An 18,799-nucleotide genomic window follows, 5' to 3' on the forward strand; every position below is an offset into this window, starting at 1 on the left:
CAGCAGTGCTTCCTACTGGGAAAAGAAATCAGTTCTGAATCCCCAGGACAATGGGGATTGTGCATCGTGACCTTAGCTTTGTGTAGAGCCCGGCAGCCCACATTGTTTCTCTTTCCTCTGAGACAAGCTGGCAAGGAAGACTAAATAAATGAATAATATAAAGTCCTTAATCTAATAGCCTTTTTATCGCTTTCAGGAAGCAAGGCGTGGACCAGAGCACCCCATATGTGTTCTAAAGTCATTCTGAAACTGGCCTAAACTTAAAGATCGACCTGGGTCAGAGGCAGCTATGTGGGAACCATTAATATTCCTGCCAAGTATTCCTAATCTACAAGGCATTCAGAAGCAGAGCTCATAGAAAAATCTGGAATTGTCTTGACCACTCATAGAAAAATCTGGAATTGTCTTGACCACTCATAGAAAAATCTGGAATTGTCTTGACCACTTGTATTCATAGCATGTGTGGTTTTCAGAATCCATCTGTCACTAGTTCTCTCAGATATGAAACCCAAAATAAGTTTTAAGAATCATCACCCTACAAGAAATGTGGAAATTCTCTCCCTGTGTTCTACATGGATTCTCTTAAAAAATAAACACTCTAAATGCCAAGGAAAGTGTTTCATGAAGAGAACATAATAATAGCTTTTTTTTTTTTTTTTTTTTTGGTTTTTCGAGACAGGGTTTCTCTGCGTAGCTTTGCGCCTTTCCTGGAGCTCACTTGGTAGCCCAGGCTGGCCTCGAACTCACAGAGATCCGCCTGCCTCTGCCTCCCGAGTGCTGGGATTAAAGGCGTGCGCCACCACCGCCCGGCTAATAATAGCTTTTTTTTAATGACGAGGTCCCACCTATAAGAAAGTTCCATTCAGTAAAAAGAACTTTAAAATTTAGTAGATGTAGTTGGGTTTTTTTTTTTAACATTAAATTAAAACATTCACTTTCAAAGTAATTTTTCTGTAACTTAATGTGCATCTCAGCAACTGTTAGGTATATTAATTTTTAACTATTCTGTGTTGTTTTTACGATTATTATTCCTAATGGCTTCTTACAACATGCTGCTTATTTCCTGTACCGGCTTCTATAATGATGTCTTTAATGTTGTGATTATTTTCGTAATTATTTTAACCTCATGTATCCACATTTCCATTCAACTTCTTCATTATTTAGAGTCAGGCTTTTGAGGTATTATCAGAAATTTCCGTCTTCAAAGTAAAATGTAGCTTATTGTTTTTCTTAGTTTTAGGCTATCACAGTGATTCTTTATGATATGTAATATACTCCTTATGATATGAAAATGATCAATCTTGGTATCTTATCCTCAGTACCAATATTTTTATAGCTGATTTTTAGTATCTCGTGAATGCTGCATTAAGTATTTCTAATATTTAAAGTGTTGGGCTAATTGTGATTTCTGTGTATTTTAAATGTATTTTCTGATTGCAGCTCCTCTTCTGGTATTCCTGACCCAATGATGACCCTACCTTTACTGGAAATCAATCCAGTGCTTTGCATAATTGACTCTGTTGGCTAAATTAACAGGATGGACCGACCAGAAAAAATTCAGTCCTTCTTGAAGCTACTAACCTAGATCAGAGTTTAGCTCTCTTCTTTATTTTGGGTGCATTAACTCAAGCAGATCTGATAGAAAAACACAGGATATACTCACCAACTGTCATCAGTGGAACTAATTTTTGTAAATGGAGAATTCCCTTGGAAATGCTACCCTGCCTGAATTGAAAACTCTAGATTATTAATATCATTATGATTATGTGCAGATCATCAAATGAGCCATTACAGAAAGAACTCTTGCAGATTACACAATACTTAGAAGGAATGATTAAAAATTTGTGTCAGTGTCCTGATGCAGTAATACGTTTCTCTTTTCATGCTTAAGAGATGAATTATGCTTACTAAGTCACGATTGCAGAGTAGAACCCAATGCCATTTCTTCGTTCACCTTAATTTCCCTTGTAATGTATTGTCAATTAGCCATAAACGTTCTTATTTTTAAAGGCAATTCAGAAGCCTCTAATGGAATCCTGTGGCAAAGCAAAGAATCTTTTTATATACACGGTACAGATGTGTCAAAACCACTTATGGGTTTGTTTACCCACATGACACAGGCAGCAGGCCTGAGTGTCTCATGTGAAAGTTGCAATTTAAATCACTCTTTTAAGAGTACCGCTGCCACTTGCATATATCAGTAATGAAAAATAATCAACATAAGCATCTCTGAAAAGCAATTTTAGATCATTAAAGATGTATGAATTTTGACAAAGCAAGAAGATTTGAGGCTTATTAAGAATATATTAGGTCTCTATCATGAGTGAAGGGGGAGAGGCTCTGTGTCTCAGGAAGATAAATGGTACAAGGATGGCCCGAGATGCAGTCTTGGTCCAGCTGGTCCTGTAAACCTGTTGAGAAAAACAGAACCTATTGCAAGATGGTTCTTGAGATGAAACAGTGTCTGAGACCACTCCTGTGCCCTAATGGACTGCATATGTGATACAGCTTGTCCATCTGGCGTGGAGCCAAAGGCTACTGGAGGCGCCTCTGGGCTTTGTATGCTTTTTCCAAGTAAAATGGAAGTATTTGTCTGATGGTTCTTAGTTTCTTTTATTTCCTTGTTGCTTATTTATTTATTAACTATTAAACTTGGATTACTGTAGATCTCATAGTGGTAACTCTCCAAAATTCTGTAGTCATAAAGACCCGAGTCCACGGGCTCTACTTAGTGGGAATCGTTAACAAGAATGAAAGTGCATGTGTTCTCCAAAGAGCCTGTGCAGGAAATGGTCAGCATCCCCCAGACTGACCTCTAAAGCATAGTCCCGGGCGTCATGACCACATTGACTAAAACTGACCCTAGTGCATTTTTAGAAGATTCAAAGTGCATCTCTGTCATGTGATGTGAGTTCTATGTCAGCTACAGTTAACTCAATTTGCATGTGAATTCTGAAAATTTCCTTGTCCCATGTGACACTTCTGAAATGTCTGTCTGTTCTTTTTTTCCTTTTTTAATTTCCCAAGCTCACTATTTGGATAAGATAGTTAAAGGTACTGTATACCTACTCTTTGTTGACGTATTGCATAAATAACTATAGAGCTGTGTATCAGAATGCGCTAGGTGTAACAGTAGACTTTTTCATGCATAGTCTCGTAAATTATAACTTGGGCTTACATAATGTGAAATGCCTCAGGTTTAAAGTATGGAGACTTAAATTGTCTGTGTCTCATTTTTATAATTTTGGGGTTCTCACAGATTTCATTCCTATTTAAAACAATAGTTTTTCACTAAAACCAAAACTGAAGATTACAGTACATTTGCTGTTTTTTGTTTTATTTTGCTTCAAAATCTATTGTTAGTAATTCAGCTAACGAGCTTTTAAATTATAAATTAAAGAATCATAAATACTCTTATCACAGAATAAGAATTGTCACTCTAAAGAACATTCTGGCTAACATATGTTGAGAGAGAGAGAGATCTCATTTAGCCTCAGATGGAAACTTCTTTGGCTTGTTCTAAACGTGTCAGAATATATATGTGATACCATAATTTATGTTTGGTAATATATATTCTTATCAAACTACAAAATCTCGTGCACGCTGTGGCATCAGAACTGATAACGTTGCTCAGCAAAAGACAGCAGATTCTCGGGTCTTCAGTTGCCGTAGACATGGGTGGAAGAGTGTTGTCCGCAGAGAAAGCCCCTCCCCCTTCCTCCTCAGAATACCTATTTTCTTTCCCTTGTTTGTGCTTTCCATTAGAATATGAAAATATTCATGGCAATATCCAGGCTTTCCTATCATAATTCCGTGTGCAGGTCGCAAAAGCGGCCCATTCGCAGTGGGGCAATTCAGTACTTCTATTTCAATACAAACCACACACAAACACATCTGTAAGGAACACCTACCTTCTATATATTGAATAACCCATCGTTACAGACGGTAACTGTCTGGAAACAAAATAAGCAGCAAGATTCATCTCATCCTGGCCTGATGGTATCCCTACATACAATGTTGTTAGGTTGTCAAAACAGACGTCTTCCTGTTGACTGTAATTGTAAGAGCTTAAGAAACAGAACGTCTCTTTGAGATATTTCCTTCTCCAGTTCCTCACCGGAGACCAACACGTGAATAATCATTTGAATATGGACTTAAACATCTTACACCAGGTTGCTCCTTAAATCTTATATCCAAAACAAGTGGGGCATCTTCCTGATAAGGAGCTATGTAACGAACTCCAGTTGCTGGAGCAAGTATTTTATTACATGTATTTTGCACCCAATGATTACTAGCTAGCCAAAGAGACTTGATTACTAGCCAGGTCATTGCAGGAGTTTAGAGCATTTAATCCTTGCTGTCTGTCAGTACCATGTCACACTCATACACAGGGACTTCAGAACCCACCTGAGCGTCATCTTTCATAAGTAGATCATGTTGGCTGCATGCCAGGTGCCATCGGTAGGAAGTGACAAAATTTGGTTTTTTGGGGGGAAAAAAAATTATGTTAGACTGAAACAATTTTCGATTTTGGATTATATTAAATTAATTATTTCCCAAATTTTCCCTTCTTGCCCATAAAAGCAGACAAGATAGGATACAAAGGTAACAGCACAAAAGCCTTAGGGAGATTGTCACAAACTATCACTCTTCGCTATCTGTCTTGAAGCACGCCACTACCGTGTTTTGTTCAGTCTATCAATGTTTTATTGTGGTCCTTATGGTATTTCATTTTGTCCGTCCTAAGTAATCAGATATGCACAGCTCTTACATTCAGTTGGAAATCCTGTCGGTCCTGTCCCATCCGTATGCAGCCTGACCCCTGATGTTTTGTTAGAATAGACGCTACAGCCGCTTCCCTCTCTCCCGGGCTTCGCTTACTCTGTGGAAAGGAATGTACTCTTGGCATAAAGTATAGTCATTAATACTGACCTATACTTTGTGCAATTATTTAATACACTGTAATTTCACATGAATATTCGGCAACTCTGAGGCCAGATAAAATTAATGCTCTCTTTTTAACATCATTCATAAACCCATGTCCACGCTCATGCTCTTGAATTTAGGGGAGTTTTTTTTTTTGTTTTTTTTTTAAAGCAACAAGGTGCTTTAAGGAGTCGTGTCCTAAGAAACATCTAGCAATGTTTGCAACAGATTAAAAATTGGAACAGGGGATTCTGAAATTATTATCCTGAGGCGCTTTTCCAAACCGTATACTATACCTTGTTGCTTTGTGAAAGGGAGGGGAGTGGGAATATCACGTTAATTTTGTCTGGCCTGAAGCTATTTAGCGGGTCATTGCATATATTTCTGTCCTTCACAGGTAAGTGGTGTCTCAAGGGTCAGGCCAATCAAAGATGCCACTTGGATAAGAATTAGATTCCTTGGATAACGTTGCTGTTTCTATCCATGTGCAATTACAGTCTCTGCGCTGTTTATAAAGGCCTGTTCCCACTGAGTGTCCCGTATCTGTTTCTTTTAGCTACAGCCGCTTTCAATACTCAAATCACTGTGCTCTCTTCCTTCCTTGTCTTGACAGAGGGTTGCCCCGGGTTGTGCAACAGCAATGGGAGATGCACACTGGACCAAAACGGCTGGCATTGTGTTTGCCAGCCAGGGTGGAGAGGAGCAGGCTGTGACGTAGCCATGGAGACCCTGTGCACAGACGGCAAGGACAATGAAGGAGGTAAGGAAGCCTGAGCCTGAGAACACGTTGGACGCCAGAGCCTCGGTTCATAAGTTACAGTGACGACTACGTAGTTATCCGTGGAAAAGAACAAACAGATCCCTAAAGATTAGATGGATTGAAAATGCATGAGAGTTGATGGATTCATGGCGCTCCCTGATTTTCCTGAAACGAATGCCTGATGATTATCGTTCATGGAAAAGGCAAGGGAACGGAACCACTGTATAACGTCCACTGTTCTCCGTTCCCTTTTCTCATTCCCGGGTGGCTCTCCCCCTCAACAATGGTATTCAGGACGCTGTGCATTGGGAGTGCTACAGCAGTGTTTTAATAACTAAACAAGCCAGAAGATGCCAGGCATTTTTCAAGCTCTTCTGTTGAAAGACATTGGTAGGGGAGGGAAAAAAAAAAAAAAAAAGACAGCAACAGAGAACAGTCCCCTTGAAGCTGAATTCCACTGCCTTTTCATCCTTAACTTTACACCCCTATAAAAGGATTGCAATATTCCACCCAATTTAAGCCTTCGGCTAGGAATAATTATTCTCCCCTCTGAGCACATCCCCCATGCTATTGTATTTTAATTTCAGAGACTAGAGAGTGGGAGTTGGTGATGGAATACTTGCCCCTGACAGCTGTTTAATTTTGACAAACCGTGAGGAGTGAATTGGTGGCAGGTGGAGTTGCTGTGTGGGTCGGAGATCGCCTACTTGGTGGCTTGTTTCTCTCCTCTGGAAGGTCTTCCTCCTGGACAGTAGTGTGTCGGTAGAGAGTGCAGCCGTCAGAGGCAGGCAGATCTTCGCTGCCACAGACTGCTTACGTGGCCTTCAAGCAGATCTGTACCTCCTCACCTCTCAGCTGCTTCGCCTGCAAAGCAGAACCGAAAGAGGTTTCGAAAGTTCTAAGAGAAAAACGTGTGTAGATTGCTCAGCGTGTTGCAGCCATTATTGCTCTGGGTTTTCCTCCTTTGGTTTCCTGAGTGCTTATCTTGACTAGTCATAGAAGGTTTTCAGAAAAGACAGGGGGAGTAGGCCCAGTTCTCTTCCCCATGACCTGGGCCCATATCCCTCTGCAGCCATGTACCCTGGTCCACCATGGGCTACATGTGTCTGGTCTTCCTGGCGAGGAGCTGAGGATCTCCCTTTTAACTTTCTCACAGACCCCCCCCCCCACCATCTTCCCTGTATCATTTTCCTTGGCTATCAAGTAACTCTCCATAAAAGCCTTCTTTACCCCTCCTCCCAGTCCCCCCCACCCGCGCCCCTTATGGATTCCAGCAGTCTCTAACGCTCACAGCTCTCCTAGCTGATAATACCTTGTTGCCCAAACTCCTCAAGATCACGTGCATGCGGAAATGGCACCGTTAATCCTCTCCGAGACATAGCCCAGATGGCAACCTAACTTCTTGCTTTCCCCCCCGAAGAGCGTCAACCCCATTGTCGCTGGTGCCGGGGGAGGAGGAGAGTGGCTCTTTTCTCCTTGATCGCGCACTTCAGATTTCTGTCGTCTGGAAGAAGATTGCATTGAGGAGGTCCTCCTGGCTCTCGGAGGGACGCAAACTGCCGGGCCAAGTCTGTAGAGACCCGGCAGAGTAATTTAGGGGGCTAATCAACTCTTTGGTATTATTATCAGCCAAGGAGGGTTTTCTCCTTTTCCTCAAAAATTTATCAGCTGTGAATTGGCCTCATTCCCCCTTTGTTTATTCTTATTAGCATGAAACTCTGCTATCGCTAGACTTCCCTCTCTGAGGGAAAATCTGAGCCAATAGAATACCCCCTGTGAATTCTCTACTTATCTCACATAATTTCCAGGGCTGTCCCTAACCTAATTTTGTTGTTCTTCAAAGACAGACTCTCAGGGCCGGCTTCCTCGAATCCTGAGGTGGTAGCCTGGGTGCCTGGCAGGTTAAGGAACTAAAGAGAAGGAGCAGATGAAGAAGCTGATTTGACTCTAGTCAGAATTTAAGAAAATATATATATGCGTGCTCTTGTCTAGTTGGAACGCAGTCTTTGTAAAGGAAAGGGGAAAATGGCTGACCATCCCCAGAAGCAAAAGGGTTTAAGTGTGGTCCAAGTATGCGATAGACTTATATAAAAATGTCCTTATGGAACCCATCACAGTGTACAATGAATATACACTGATTAAAAATCAATAAAAGTTTAGACTAAAACAGCTGCATATAGGGCAATAGCTAAATGTCTTCCTTGGCCAGCGTTTGTCTCCTAGGCCGGTCTACCTTCCTTTCCCCAGTGTGGCCAGCTCCATCACCACTGTTTGATTATAAAGAGCCTTGAACTCCCAATCTCACCACCAGGGTACCAGTCCTTGCCTTCCTGGGCCCTTCCTCTCCTGTTGTCCTTCAGACACAGTGGCTCTCGGATGTTCAAGCAATGGACAAGAGCTTCAGATGGAGCGGGATGAAGGGACCCTAGTAGAACACACAGAGCCATGCGTCCTTAGTCACTCTGAGTGCCTGTGCATTCGTAGGAAGTAGCTGTGTCTTTTTAAGTGTCAAACTGCTGCCATGTGCACTGGGTAGCTGTGGCCTTTGGAAGCTAAGGGAACTCCTTTCCTCTTGAGAAGGTCACTGACAGAGATCTCCGCTCCGTGGAATCAACGTCGAGTCCCTTCTTACAGGCGCCTCCAGATTTCAGAGGCCACTGAAGCAAGTTTTAAAATACAAGCTAAGTAAATAAAATGGTGGGTAATCGCATTGGTAAGAGAGGAGGAAAGGTTAAAAGCAAACAGAACCATCAAAGATCATTAAGTACTTCCTCCCAGAGACGCCTGATATTATCAGAACGTAGAGTGGCACTGGAAATCTCTAAGCATTGCAGTGTCCTGGTAGAATAGGGACTTGGGAGAGATGAGAATTGGTTTGGAAGACAGTTGGTTCCTACTTGAGATGAGAGATTCGGTTACCATGATGTACTGTTGCTGCTACTTTCCTCCTGATACATGGGAAATGTGTGGTGCATTTGTGTGTGTGTGTGTGTGTGTGTGTGTGTGTGGTGAATTTTGTGCAGTAAATTTGTGTGCACGTGTGTATAAGTAAACATTTTTCTTTAGGATAGATTTTTAGAAAGGTAAAAGGGGCGCTTTAAGTTTTCATTTTTATAGCTGCTACTCTGTTGCCTTACACATAGGTCCCAACCACTATACTTTTTATTGGTGTGAGGTGGTTACTTGCCCATGGTCACACTCTGTACATAATCATTGTACATAAATGAAATTGTTCAACAAACTGAAACACAGAACCTTTTTTCTGATGAATGGAAATGTCCCTGTTTTATTGTTTTAGTGTATATCTCTAATTACTACTTAGACTGATAATATTTTTTCCCTGTTGTGCTATTGTTGAAACCCAGGGGCTTTCTGTACATTGGACCTTCTGCTACTGAGATGCAGGCCCAGCCCAGATTGATGATGATCTGTCTGCCTTGTTCTCAGCATTTTGTGTTTTTATTTCTTGTTTCTTGATATTTGTTCTGAGAATCGCATACTTATTTCTCTTACTTGATTTTCCTATTGAGTTGCTTAGCGTTTTCTCTTTGAGGTTTCTCCTCGAACCCCTTGCTCCGGTCCACTTATTCTCGGCCGGGTGTATCATACATATTTTACCCAGGATTTTTTCTCACCTTTTGACTCTGCAATTTGTGGTATCTTTTGTCATGCGGACTTTTTTTTTTCAACTAATACAAAGTAAATGTTTTGTGAAGTTCAGCTCTTTGTTTATAAACTCTACCTGTTGTTTCTGAACAAGAGCCTTATAGGATTATACATAGACTTATATATGTGTCATAGTTTCTTCTGATATTTTTATAATGGCTTTCTTAATACCCAGCTAATGAGCAACACTTTTAAACTATTGCAGTGTAAAACATCCAAGAACTCGAGGTATAGATAGTGTCTGAGGGAGGGAAAGGAATGGTAAAGGAAAACCAGAGGGCATTTCTGAGCATATTTCAAGTTGTTTAGATAAAGTTCTTGCCTGCAAAGCCAAGGACTGGAGTTTGATCTCTAGAGCACGTGTTAAAAGAAAAAAAAAAAAAATTAAGCCAAGTATGACAGTGCATGCGTATCATCCCACTGGGGAGGGAACAACATTTAGTCACTGGGGCCCATTGGCCAGACAACCTAATCTACTCAGTGAGCCAATGAACACTCACATATAGCACACACACCGAGAGAGAGAGAGAGAGAGAGAGAGAGAGAGAGAGAGAGAGAGAGAGAGAGAGAGATGCGAGTGTGCACAGAAACCAAGATGGCGTAAAGAATAGTTTGAGAGACATATACTCAACTCATTCGGGTGATGGTTAAGGTGAAGAAAAGGAAGAACTCAAGTTTGAGTAGGTACAGAGGAAAAGGAAGGGAGAAGAGACGTCATGAATGGACTTCAGGCGTCTACTTTGGGTGTAGAGAGAGAAGTTGTGGCTGGAGAGACGGCCCAGTGATTAGGAGAACAGTCTTCTCTTTCAGAGAAGGAGAGCTTGCTACCCAGAACTCACATTGGGCGGCTCACAACCACCTTGAACTCCAGCTCCAGAGTGTCCAGCACACTGTTCTGGCCACAGCGGGCACCTGCATGCATGTACACATATGCACATGTACACGCACATAAATAAAGAACTGTACTATTGTAAAAATAAATAAATGAATAAATAAATAAATAAATAAATAAATAAATAAATAAATAAATAAATACAATTTTTTGAAGCAAAAGTGATGTAGGTAGATTGTAGTGGATTGACATTGGAAGCACAGGGGAATGGACAAGTCCAGAGAAGAGGGCAAAGATGTGGTGGATGAGGCATGTTAGGCTTCAGACGCCTGTATAATATGCACCTAGAAATATCTAGAAGGCAGGGGTTTTTTTGTAGGTCAAAAAATGATCACACTGGAGTCAATAGCATGAAAAGGATATGAACTGAACCTGAAGACACCCATACAGCCCTGGTTCCCATAGACCAAGAATGTGCTGGAAGTCGTGTCCCATTTCATAGCGCAGAAAAGGAGCCCCACGCAGGTTGCCAAATGTTTACTGGGAAGAGTCATGAACAGTGCACGACACACTGATAAAATCTCACGACCACAATACTGCCTCGGGATTTAGACCTTGTCGTGGGTGATGACGATAATGATAATTATCTTTAAGGGAAATAAAGGTTTGTAGCATTTTTCCAATCAGTAAATTACAATGTTTAAAATGAATAAAATGACCATGCTTCAAAGAAGAAAATGCGAGTGTGGACAAACAAAACAAAGTCACCATCAGAGGAACTCTAGGAAAGCTTAGGGTCCGAGTTTTAATTTGACCAAAGGTGTGCTGATTAAATCTGACCAAAAAATATAAAAAGAGTGATAGAAAGTGATTTAAGATGTTATAAAATTTGGACAGGGTAGAAACCTGGAGGCAAGACCCGAGGTTGGCCGTTGTGGCCACAGGCTGATATTTGTAAGTAAATTTTTATTGAAACGCTGTGCTTGCGTTCATCCATTAATCTATTGTCAGACCTCTTTTGCAGGGACCATTTCATAGTGACATGGCTCACAAAACCTAAAATACCCGCTATTTGGCAATCTATGAAATAAGTTTACTAACCACTATTAAAGACCGATTGAACATGCCTCAGGAAAGACAAGAATGTGTAAAATATGGCCAGAATATAGTTAAAGCAATAATGTTAAGAATCGAGTGGAGGAGAGCATAAATTATATATCTACTTTATATCATAGTGTCGCTTATAATGCAACCTAAAGCAAAGAAAGACTCCTGACTAATAATCAAGGTTGCTATTCAGTGAGCTTTGAAATTTTCTGATCTTTAGTTTTTTTTATGATTAATGTTACTAGATATGGCTTCTATTCTAGGCTAAATGTAAGCCAACATAACATTCTTGAGACTACAATGGCATCCCAATGATTTGGAGAAGCTATTCCACGGAGACAATTTTGCTCCGCTGTACATTTGGGCAAGTGGGTAATCAACTTAGTTGTACTGGACAGGCCTCGCTGCTGTGAGTGCAGACAAAGCATGAAAAATGTTTTCTCAAGTTATAGGAAGCCAGATTCATAACCATCCGTCACTTGCTTGGGCAAGTTACTGATAAACTCTGCAGAAAAATAACAAACAGTGTGTCCCTGCATCTCGCCGGTTGAAAATGAGATTCCTTCTCTGATGGATGTTATCAGAGAGGCTTGTAAAAATGCATTTCCAACTGATTAGTTCAGAAGGTGTCAATCTCATGCAGTTTCATGACCTGCAGACTACATGTACATTTGCTTTTTATAAACTAACAAAGATGAGTGACTAAACCTGGGTGTTCCTCTTTGGCAACTGTACCGTAGAGTGCCCAAGGGAAGACACTGGGGGAGAAGTGAGGTGGGGATCAGTTAACCCTTAGTTTGCCATATTAATGGAGATAAAATATAATATTGGAAAGGCCTTTCCCTTGTGAAAGAATGGTTTTAAGGGAGAGTCTACAGGACTATAAAATAGCTGTGTTTAATTACTCTCTCAGGCATACGCAGTGGCATTCCAAATCTGCTCACTAAGAGAGTAACTACATGAAATAGAGCGTAGAGCATATATATCTAAAACTCCCCATAAAACCTCTACATATGATTATAAGTCACCACTTCATGGTTAGAATAGTTTTTAAGGGGTTGTTTTATTTTGAAGCCGAAAATGGTATTGAATCAATAGGCCAGTCATCTGTTGCTTGAGAGAACTCGGTCTTGAAAACTATTCTTCTGTTTCAAGAGATATGGAGGCGGGGGAAAGGCCTATCTCTTACACTATTATTATAATGTATCCTTGTGAAGAAGAGGGCCACAGCATGGCCTCATCTTTCTTCCTCTTGAAATATCAAGAAATATTTAGACATTTTTCATCTTTATGGCTTCTCAGCCAGAAGGAAATATTTTGATAAATTTATATGAAATTTCAAAGCTCAGTATCATTTGATTATCTCAACACATAGTTTTAGATTTTTGTCAAAGAAATAAGCATGCTGCTTCAAATAATCAGCAACCCATGACCTTAGGAATATGCAACATCTACATAAAAATGTCAGCCATAAGGAAAAAATATGTAATATCTCTCATCAGAAATTCAGACTCATTCATTTCTATGTGGATAGAAATTATCACAAGCATTTAAAATATATAAAAAGACACCAACATCCTAAGCCAAATACCCCTATTAGACACGTTTCCCCCAACTTCAAAGGAAATAATAAAGAGAATTCTAGTTGTTATCTATGGATGCTGTTTCTTCCCATTTCAAAGAATTAAGAAAAGTCCAACCCAAATAGACTTAAAGTAAAAAGGAATGAGATCTGAGAAGCCCAGAAGGCCCAATGAAGCTTATAAAAAGATCCTAAGGAGGCTGCTGTGGATGTGACCTGTTGGGTTTTGCCCAAGCTTTTGACTCTGCTTTTTCTGGGAGGGACTGATTTCCAGTTAGGTCTTGTGGAGTCAGAAAGATGACTTCAGCCATTCTAGCCTCACAGCCTTGCTCATCCCAGTGGACACTAGGGACAGAGAGTCTCTTCAGGTGGCTCCTGAAAGTTGTCCTGACACTTGAGGTCCCCTGAAATTTCTGAACCACAGTGAAGGAGTGCATGTGCGCATGGTCTGAGTGTTGGAAGAGCCAAAATATTGAAGTGGGAATTTGGGGTGGGGGGTGGGTGAGGTGGGAGGAGTAAACCCAATGCTTGCCATATTCTCCTTCAAGTGGACAGAGTCCCAACCCCTCCATCGGTGTGTGTGTGTGTGTGTGTGTGTGTGTGTGTGTGTGTGTGTGTGTGTGTGTGTGTGAAGGGTACACATGTGCTGCGGCAGGCCTGGGAAGGTCAGAGGTCAACAGGCAGGAGTTAGTTCTCTCTTTCCCACCATGTGGGACTTAGGGATCCAACTCAGGTGGCAAACCCTGGTGGCAGGCACTGTCGCCCACTGAGTCGTCTTCCCATCAACACAGCAGTCACTGCCTTTTGTATGTTTGCCATCAGACAGTGAAAGAGCCAGCTAAGCATGGTAGAAAGCAAATAAACCACGAGGATAGTTTTCAAAAACTGGAAGCTCTCCTTATTTATATAATTAAAACATAGACACCATTTAAATATTTTCATCTGAGTTTTCCACAAGGGCCACATTACAGTCTGCTCCTTACGTGTAAAGATTTTAAAATACCCAAGAGTGTTTGGTGTCTTCAAGCTATTTTTGATTAGTCTATTCTAAGAGAAGCAGTTACCATGCAGGTCCAGTTTTATGTATTTAGCTGGTAAATAAAAAATAGGCTTTAAGGATTGACATTGACTGACAGCCACTCACAGATCACATGGCTGGTGAGATGTCTCCCACAGCATACGTTCATACCTCACTTCGTGGTGGAGATTCATTCTGAGAAGTGCAGCGCCCGACCATTTGATCACTGCGCAGACATCAGAATGTCTGACACCAACCTGGACATCATAAAAGGCAGTCACCGGCCCGGGGTTAGGGTTAAGGTGACAGTGACCATGAGATGAGTGATGGTCCTGTTGTCATAACATGATGTCACCACATCGCTTAAAGTAACCTTTTCATTAATAGGAATATGCTCTAAAGTGATGGCAAATGATATCCTATAACCAATAATCAACTAGCAGCATAATCATCTATGGTCACTGTTACATATTATGTACTTGATGTCGTATCACATGCAGCCCAGTTGTGTATGACTGGTTGTGCCCTGGGCAAGCACACAGCATTAGTAGGCAGTAGCCCAAGTCTGTCAAGACCACTTTCGTGTTAACAGAAATAACGTGTAAGTAATGTGCCATGTGGTACATGACTACGAGCCACCAAATGCTCCTTCATAATATTCTTGGAGAAGACACTGGTGACTGGATCCACACTCCTTTATGTCGTGAATACCAGAGGTCTGTGCTTCATGGCTGATTTGTTGTTGTTGTTTTAGTTTTTTGTTTTTGTCGTTGTTGTTTCTGTTTCTGTTTTTCGAGACAGGGATTCTCTGTGTGGCCCTGGCTGTCCTAGAACTTGCTCTGTAGATCCGGCTGGCCTCCAACTGAGATCCGCCTGCCTCCGCCTCCCAAGTGCTAGGATCAAAGGTGTGAGCCACCACCGCCCAGCTCTGATTTTTTTTTTATAACCTCCATTGTCATGCCTAATTTGCACTTGCCAAGGTTTTTTTCTTTTGTTTTGATAACACTGCATTTTAGGGGAAACAGATTAGAAGATCAAGTTCCGACTTTAAATTTGAAAAATGCCTTACTTCCCTCTGGAACATACTTTACCCTTCTTAGAAGTATTTCTGTGGGAGATGGCTGGCCAATCCCACCCATTTTATGTTAGCACCTTCCCGCTCTCACTTTGCAGTACTTTTCCTAATTTTTAGAGCTTTGTGGGTACCTATCTGTTTTCTGTATGTGCTTGGCATGGGAAGTCCTGTGCATTTCTCTAAAATAAAGAAGGCTCCAGTAATTGTGTTTACAACTTGTCCTGATTCCTTCCTGTAATAAGGTGTTCTAATCAGTCATGCATATTCCTCACTCAGAATAAATGTTACATGAATACTTTCAACCATCGGGAGGCTAGATCTTTACTTCCTGTAAACGCAGATGCCCGTATTAGATCTGTATTTCTTCTGGCTCCAAAAAGGATGCCTCATAGAGATCACTGTCATATACGGAATGGCAGATCAATTGACATGGAACAAACCCACCAATAGGCAGGCGTCAACTCTACACCATGGTGCGAGGAGCAGGCACCAGGAGCAGATCCGTCTAACTGACCTGTTACTCTCTCCGCAGATGGACTCATTGACTGCATGGATCCTGATTGCTGCCTGCAAAGTTCCTGCCAAAATCAGCCCTACTGCCGAGGCTTGCCGGATCCTCAGGATATCATTAGCCAAAGTCTACAGACACCATCTCAGCAAGCTGCCAAGTCCTTCTATGACCGCATCAGTTTCCTGATTGGATCAGATAGCACCCACGTGCTCCCTGGAGAAAGTCCTTTCAATAAGAGGTTAATGCTTGCTTCCCTTATATAGATTCACAAGGGGTCTTGAGAACCGTTCTGTGCACTTTCTGTGAAGTGCTGATGAGTGTGTGTTTGAGAAAATTGCTTTAAAAAAATATATACACATAGTTTTTCCTTTTCGGAAAATTCTTCGTCAAACTTCGTGGTTCAAGCATTTTTGACACAGTTCACATACTTTGTCAATTTCAAATACCTGAGACGGAACAGGACATTCCGTTAAGGAGTCAATAAATCTTCATTTAACTAGTTGACTTTTGCGAGCGCGGTTGGAAGCATCACAGAAGGCACGATGAAAAGACCCCAAAAGGCAAAACAGAAGTGCACTTTTTTTTTTTTTTTTAGCTGAGCCCACTAACTAATATGAATTATGAATTAATGTAATGGAGCTGCGAATAGCATGGCGGTGAGGTTGCATAAGCTCTCTACTGGTGCTCCCCGGAGCACTAATGACCTGAAAATCAACCGGTAACTGAAAGCAGGTGTCTCGCGTCTCGCTGAGCGAAAGACGCTGATTTACACCGAACTAACTCCTGGGTCTGCAGTCATTGCCCAGCATTAATGCACTGAGACCCAGCAGCAGATTAGGAGTTGGTTGCACACATGTTCCTCATTGGCCCCCTTAAATCTTGTACTGTGTGGTCCCAGCACATTTACAGATTGCCCCAGAATTAATTGGAAAGTATACTTTTCTTCAAGTACGTCATATATATGATCTATGGAAAGAAGCGTCATTTATCACTTTTAAAATTCATCTCTTAAATTATTAGTCTTGGTAACGCTCCAAAAAAACCGATGGCAACAAATTAAAACTCAGAGTAAGCACCAGGCATTTAAAGAAGTAAATTACACTGAATTAAGAGGAATATTTTCTTGGTGTGTTTCAGGTCTGGTTTTTTTGTGAATAGCGTCTGATTGTGTTTGAGAGTGATATCTCACCTTTCGTCTGAATTGTCTGTTAAGTCATGATGATGTTGTCCTGGGAAGGCAGAGATTCATTCAGGCTCTTGTACTTTTCCCCACAGCCTTGCATCCGTCATCAGAGGCCAAGTTCTAACTGCTGATGGAACCCCCCTTATAGGCGTCAACGTCTCATTTTTACATTACTCAGAATACGGCTACACTATTACCCGCCAGGATGGAATGTGAGTCCTTCGCATCCCTTGGTCTCTGTGTGAAGTACTTTAAGCGTAAGACTGGGCATTCATCCATCACCTATCATGTTTTATAGGCTTTTTTTTTTTTTTAATGGAAAAGCAGCAACTCTCAGGCTCTAAAAACCTGGGACAGTGCAAGAGACAGAGACTGCAAGTCATGTAGTCATATGCTATAAAAGTTCATCCCATTTTCTGAGGCGTGACACAGTATTGTGGTTTTTGTCGGAGACTGCTTTTCGGCTTTGAAAATTCATGTTGAAATATTTATGGGTGGTGTTTCTTGGTGTCTGTAACTTAAGTCCAGATGGTTCCAAAGAACAGATAGGAAGTTTAGGGGACGCCAAATAGATAAATCGGTGACTAGACAAGGGATGTGTGAGGACTAGCTCTGTAATTCCTGTGGGTACAGACTTGAAAATATTTCATATGGAAATTAGGAAGAAAGATTATTGTCTCTGTGAATCGTCCTAACCTGAGAGCGTTAGCTTTTTTTTTTTTTTTTTTTTTTAGTGGCAACTCACTAAGTTAGTTGTTGTATGATGACAACTCACTCACTAGGTTAGTTATGACAGCTCACTAAGTGTGCCTTGTCTGTTCTAGGTTTGACCTGGTGGCCAACGGCGGCGCTTCTCTGACTCTGGTGTTTGAGCGCTCCCCATTCCTCACTCAGTACCACACTGTGTGGATCCCCTGGAACGTCTTCTATGTGATGGATACGCTTGTCATGAAGAAAGAAGAGAATGATATTCCCAGCTGTGACCTCAGTGGGTTCGTGAGGCCAAGTCCCATCATTGTATCCTCACCCCTGTCCACCTTCTACCGATCTTCCCCGGAAGACAGCCCCATCATCCCCGAGACACAGGTAGCGTTTACGGCTGGCAGGATCATCACGGGAAGCATTTCTAGTCACGGGTGGCCAAAGAATTATTTTTTCACAGTCGCAGGATTCTAGTGTTATCCGGTTTCTGTAGTGTGTGGTATGTGTGCTAGAGTAGAAAAACGTCTTAGAAAAGGTGACTTTCGACAGGAAACATTAGCTTTCTAAAGGTATTATCTAAAAAAATTAGTTATCATGTTTTAAAGTCTAATAATTTGTATTTCATAATATGCTGGTCTCCACGGGAATAAAATATCTAACTTTTAAAGAAATAGTCATCTTAAATACACATTTTTATCTATGGAAATAGCTATAGATTATTTCCTTCCCCTGTGTTTAGAAATAACTTTCAAATCTTAAAGGTAGGATGTTAGGTACAATAGAAATTAACCTTCTGCTAAAATGCAAAGTAAAACTAAATGGACCAAGGCCAGGCCAACGGTTCAGGCCTGTAATTCTAGCCATTCGGGAGGCTGAGGTAGCAGCATTTCAGGTTCGGGGCTTTCCTGGGCTACAGGATGAATTCAGAGCCACCTTGGACAACCTAGTGAGACCCTGTCTCAAAATAAAAAGTAGACAGGGCTGGAAAGAGGGCGCAGCTGCTAAAAGCGCTGGCTGCTCTCCCTGAGGACCAGAGTTCAGTTCCCAGCACCCATGGCAGATCCCAGCCACTGTAACTCCATCTCCAGGGAATCCAGCTCCCCCTTCTGGCCTCCCACGCCACCTTCACATGTGGCAAATGTACACATATGTAAACATTTGAAAATAAATCATCTAAAATACAGCAAAAGGTAGTACAGAGGGCTGGGGACATCGCTCATGGGTAAAGAACTTGCCTAGCAAGTGTGATTCTAGGTTCAATCCTCAGTACTACATCAATAATAAGAATAGCATAAATATTTAAAAGTTTGTCACATGCCTTCATCAGACAGGTATGAAATACTTACTCTACAGCAGTCATTGCAAATAGGAACCAGTCATAATTAACCAGACAGAGCACCACCTCTCAGTGAGTTTACCAACCAAAACAAGTGAAGA

General features: G+C 41.4%; 1 protein-coding gene across 15 annotated transcripts in view; it reads left to right on the plus strand.

The window, feature by feature from the left end:
• Positions 1 to 18,799, plus strand: part of Tenm3 (teneurin transmembrane protein 3) — a 1,310,468-nt gene that overhangs the window by 1,225,455 nt on the left and 66,214 nt on the right. For 9 of the 15 annotated variants that reach the window (XM_076553327.1, XM_076553324.1, XM_076553329.1 and 6 more), the window contains 6 exons: positions 3,028 to 3,054; positions 4,588 to 4,605; positions 5,540 to 5,686; positions 15,499 to 15,715; positions 16,753 to 16,872; positions 17,485 to 17,746. In XM_076553327.1, coding sequence (XP_076409442.1) covers positions 3,028 to 3,054; positions 4,588 to 4,605; positions 5,540 to 5,686; positions 15,499 to 15,715; positions 16,753 to 16,872; positions 17,485 to 17,746 — 791 coding nt within the window. The remainder of the gene's footprint in view (positions 1 to 3,027; positions 3,055 to 4,587; positions 4,606 to 5,539; positions 5,687 to 15,498; positions 15,716 to 16,752; positions 16,873 to 17,484; positions 17,747 to 18,799) is intronic. The other 6 variants (XM_076553330.1, XM_076553331.1, XM_076553334.1 and 3 more) reach the window with 2 other exon arrangements.

The sequence above is a fragment of the Peromyscus maniculatus genome, chromosome 17, assembly GCF_049852395.1.
Source record: "Peromyscus maniculatus bairdii isolate BWxNUB_F1_BW_parent chromosome 17, HU_Pman_BW_mat_3.1, whole genome shotgun sequence".
Classification (NCBI taxonomy): domain Eukaryota; kingdom Metazoa; phylum Chordata; class Mammalia; order Rodentia; family Cricetidae; genus Peromyscus; species Peromyscus maniculatus.